Source organism: Harpia harpyja, chromosome 12 (genome assembly GCF_026419915.1).
Source record: "Harpia harpyja isolate bHarHar1 chromosome 12, bHarHar1 primary haplotype, whole genome shotgun sequence".
NCBI classification, from domain to species: domain Eukaryota; kingdom Metazoa; phylum Chordata; class Aves; order Accipitriformes; family Accipitridae; genus Harpia; species Harpia harpyja.
The window spans coordinates 21,563,711-21,568,006 of NC_068951.1; the positions used below are offsets into that span (position 1 = coordinate 21,563,711).

A 4,296-nucleotide genomic window follows, 5' to 3' on the forward strand; every position below is an offset into this window, starting at 1 on the left:
GTCAGGGCCGGTCGCCGCTCTCGCCCTGCACTCCTTAGGGCGTGTGAGCAGTGCCCCCTCTCCCCTCCGCCACCAGCTCCCACCTGAGGGCCCGGGCAGGTCAGAGACCCCGAGCGAGCGCCCCGCTCCCGGCAGCGGCCGGCAGAGCCACGGGTCCCCGACGCTGCCCGCCGCCCTGCTCCGGCCTTTCGCCTCCCGTTACATCGGTGTTCGTGTACGGGCTGGGCTCGCTCCTTCCCTCCCGGCCCCCGGGCAGCAGGTCGGCCTCGCAGCGGCCTGGGCACCGGCGCTGCGCAGCGACCCCACTTGCCGCAGCCCCGCGCCTCTGCCCGCCCAGGAGAGGAGCCCCTCGGCCGCCCCACTGCCCTCCCGTTCGGGCCAGGGCCTGGGGACCGGGGGCAGACCAGGGCCTCCAGCCTGTAGCGAGGCCGGCCTGGCCCGGCGGGTGGCCCCGCAGCCCTCCTCCCGTGGCCGTGGCCGCTGAGCAGCACCGCGGCAGAGAGACGACCGGTCCCCGCGTCCCCCCCCCCCCCGATTTCTGCGACCGAGTTGGAGGCTGCCGCTTCCTTCCGTGCAGGGAGCCTGCAGAAGGCCCGGGCGGAGAGGCAGAGCGGCAGGCAGCCGGGCAAAGGCCTGTCTGCACCCAGCGCCTGCGGGTCACGTCTCCCGTGGGCCCCGGCGCAGGCCCCCCCGGCAGCGGGAGGGGAGTGCTCGCCCCCGGCACCGGGTTTCGCCCCTGGCACCCCCTCTCCGGCGGAGGGAGCGCAACCCGGAACGAGCGGAACACCCGCATCCCCGAACGAGCGGAACACCCGCATCCCCGCTCCCGCCCGCCGAACAGCAGGCCTGGCCCAGGCTGGCGTCCAAGGGGACCCGCTGCGCTCCGCGCCGGCACCGGGCGGGGGCCACCCCGCTCGCCCCGCCGCCCCCTCCCTTCCCGAGCCCCCAGGCGCCCGCGCAGGGGCCGCTGCCCGCGACCGCGGGCAGGCTTCGAAGCGAGGCCCAGGCCTCGGGAGCGCCGCTGCCGGAGCCACGGGCCCGGCGAGGAAAGCGAGATCCGCCAGCGGCTCCCCGCGCCGGCACCGGCCGGGGCCCAGATGGGGCTCGGGCTCCGCCGCAGCGCGGCCGGGCCGGGCCTGGGGCGACGCGGGGCTACTCCGCGGTCGCCCAGCGCCGCCGCCCCGAGCGTCCGGGGAAGAAACGAAAGCGGAGCCGGGGTCTGTGGCGGGCACAGCCTGCAGCACTGTCCGGAGGGCTCTGCCTCCCGGCGCCCCGGGAGGGCCGGACACACGGGCGAGGTGCTGCCGGCTGCCCGCGCCCCGGAGCGGAGCAGAGGCGCCCCCAGCCCCGCCCGCGCCGTTCGCCCGCGGAGCCAACGAAACGGTTCCCGCACCTCCTCGGCGGCCGCCGAGAGGGCACCGGGCCGCCGGTCGGCTCGGCCCCGCCGGCGTGCCGCCCGCCACGGCGCTGAACGAAGCCGATAGACCGCCCGAGCACAGCCCGCGTATTGCCCGCAGCGGAGCCGGCGTGCGCGGCAGCGGAGAGCGCTGCGAGCCCGCTGCCGGGACCCGGGGCCCGGAGCGGTGCCCGTCGCCGGGAGCCGGCCGGGCGGCGCGGAGCGGCCCCGGCACACGGCGCCCGCCCGCTTCTACGCTGCCGCTTCCCGATCCCGAGCACGGAGGAGCGGAGCGAAACAAAACGAGATGAAGAGAAGGAAAGGCATTTTATTGGAGACTTTACAATGCTAGAAAGTACAATGAAAGTGCTAGTTCACTCTAGGAAAGTTGGTCCCAAAATGGTACTATGCCACAGCATCTATCAGCTTACATAAACACTTACAAAATCGCTATGAACTGGCCCCTGTATGATAAACGCTATTTTTTTTCCACATTAATCTATGTAAAATTGAAGGATCAAAACGTTTTAAGAAAAAGGGCAAGCATTCAAAAGCAGAACCTACCGGAAAATCCATTTTGGGCCAGGTTTGGGGTCAAAAAACCCTAAGATAGTTTAAACTTTCATTATTAATAATAATATGCACACGGAAAAATATTCCAATTTACAGGAAACCGTCTTTTTTTTTATAACATCAAAATATTTTTTTAGACCTGTATAAAATTACTTTTAAGACCTCAGAGGACATCGTCTCCTTTAAAAAATATATTTACCGCTGCCGAAACGTTTCACGAGTGACCCTGGCGGATTTTGTTTGTTGGTTTCTAATAACCAGCAATATCGCACATCTGCTGTTACAGCAGTCCCCACGTAAGTACTATTTTGACGAAAACCCACAGCTCGGAAGAAGCGCAGTGCTTTGCAGACCGAGGAAGAAGAAGGGGGAGATGAAGAGGAGGAGGAGGATGAGCACCGCAGGCACACGGCAGTGTCTAGGCCCCGCCAGCCCCGCACCGCCACGCGTGGAAATGCCGCCGTTATTTACAAGCTCTGCTTTACTCTCCCCAAGGCTGAGCCCGAAAAGATTACGGCCGAATTATAAAGAAGCAGAACTTTGAGGGCTAAACAGCCTATTTTTAACTACTTGCTCCCGCCGCCCCCAAACCCCTCACAAACAAACACACACACACAGGGGCAGAGAAGCGAACGGTAAATCCGAGCTCGCCCAGAGGCAGCCGGCCCGGCCGCCGCTCCGCCCGGCGCAGCCCCGCCGGGGGAGCTCCCACCCTCCCACCGCCCGCTCCTCATCGGAGGACGGCTCCTACACTTCCACTACCCGCGGAGCAGGGCTGCTCTTTCCCACCGCGACAGTTTGGGCACAGAGAGAAGGCGAAGGAGGAGGAGCAGGAGGACAGACACGAGAGCGCAGGAGAACGCGGCGGGATCGGAGAGGGGCAGCGGGGCCGGGACGAGGGCATTTCTGTGGCGGCGGCCGGCCGGAACCTCCCTAGATATCTATGCGGGAGTGCAGGGCGCTGTGTTTGCTCTCGTGCTCCCAGTAGGAACAGTGCATCATGGACAGCTCGGCGGGCTGGCGGGCGCAGGCAAACTGGAGGCCGGCTCCGTTCGCCGCCGGGGCCGCGGACGGCGCGGGGCTGGCCGGGCTGAGCTGCTGGGGGTGGTGGGCGTGCGGGTGGTGGTGGTGGCCCATGCCGTTGTAGGAGTTCACCATGCTGGGCAGCGCCATGCTCTGCACCCGCGAGTAGGGGCTGTAGGATGCCGGGCCCGAGAGTCCTTTCACATTGACGGGGCTGACGTTCCCGCCAGACATCTGGCAGGAGGCGTAGGGCATGGGCGCGGGGGGCTGCGCCAGCGGCCACGAGTTGTTCATGAAGGTGGACTGCAAGTACTTGGGCGGGGAGAGGTAGCCGTAGCTGTCGGGGCCGAAGAGGGTCTTGCCTGGCTGGAAATGGGCCGGGGGCGGCCGGAAGGGCCGCTTCATCCTTCGCCTCCTGCGGTAGTTGCCCTTCTCGAACATGTCCTCGCAGGCGGGGTCCAGGGTCCAGTAGTTGCCCTTGCGCTCGCCGCCGCCCTCCCGGGGCACCTTGATGAAGCACTCGTTGAGGCTGAGGTTGTGGCGGATGCTGTTCTGCCAGCCCTTCTTGTTCTTCTCGTAGAAAGGGAACTTGCTGATGATGTACTGGTAGATCCCGGACAGCGTGAGCCTCTTCTCCGCACTCTCTCGGATGGCCATGGCGATCAGGGCCACGTAGGAGTAGGGGGGCTTCTGCGAGGGGTCCGGCTTCTCGGGGCCCTTGTCGGCGCCCAACTCCTCCTTGCCCCGCTCCGGCTCCTTGCTGCCGCCGGTGTCATGAGCCAGGAGCGCCGCCGTGTCCTCCTCGCCGTCCGGGTAGCTGCTCATCATGGTGCCCCGCGTCCGCCGCCCGGGGCGCGGTGCGGAGCGCTGCCCGCTGCGCGAAGCCCGGTGCCGGCGGCCGTCCCGCCGCGCGCTGGCCGAGACCGGGGCCGGGCTCGAAGCCGGGACCGGGACGGCGATCCGGAGGCGCCTCTCGCGGCGCCGCTGGTCCGTGCAGCGCGGCGGCGGCGGCGTGCCTGCCCCGGCGGGCTCCGCTCCCCTCTGCCGCGGCGGCCGGGCCCTTTTCTGATTTGTATGGGCCCGGCCGAGTTCCGCTTTCGTCAGGAGCCCGCTCCCCTATCGCCGCCGAGCCGCTGGGCACGGCCGAGTTCACCCCGCAGTCACGGCGCCGCGCTCAGCCCCGCGCACACGCGGCCCGACGTGGCCCCGCGGAGCGGCGCGGAACCGCCCCGGCTTCGGCCGCGCCGCCGGGGGCGGGGGCACGGGGGGCGGCGTCCGGGGCCCGCTGAGCGAGCCTCCGCCGC

The 4,296-nt window shown here is 68.3% G+C and overlaps 1 protein-coding gene across 1 annotated transcript; it reads right to left on the reverse strand.

Moving 5' to 3' along the window:
* Positions 1-1,704: 1,704 nt before the first annotated feature.
* On the reverse strand, positions 1,705-4,026 carry FOXL2 (forkhead box L2). The gene has a single exon (XM_052803822.1). The coding sequence runs from the start codon at positions 3,818-3,820 to the stop codon at positions 2,903-2,905; it is 918 nt and encodes a 305-aa protein (XP_052659782.1). The 5' UTR covers positions 3,821-4,026; the 3' UTR covers positions 1,705-2,902.
* Between the last annotated feature and the right edge of the window lie 270 nt (positions 4,027-4,296).

Bases quoted from the DNA above. Each gene is read 5' to 3' on its own strand.
- FOXL2 (XM_052803822.1), bottom strand. From the start codon at position 3,820: ATGATGAGCAGCTACCCGGACGGCGAGGAGGACACGGCGGCGCTCCTG.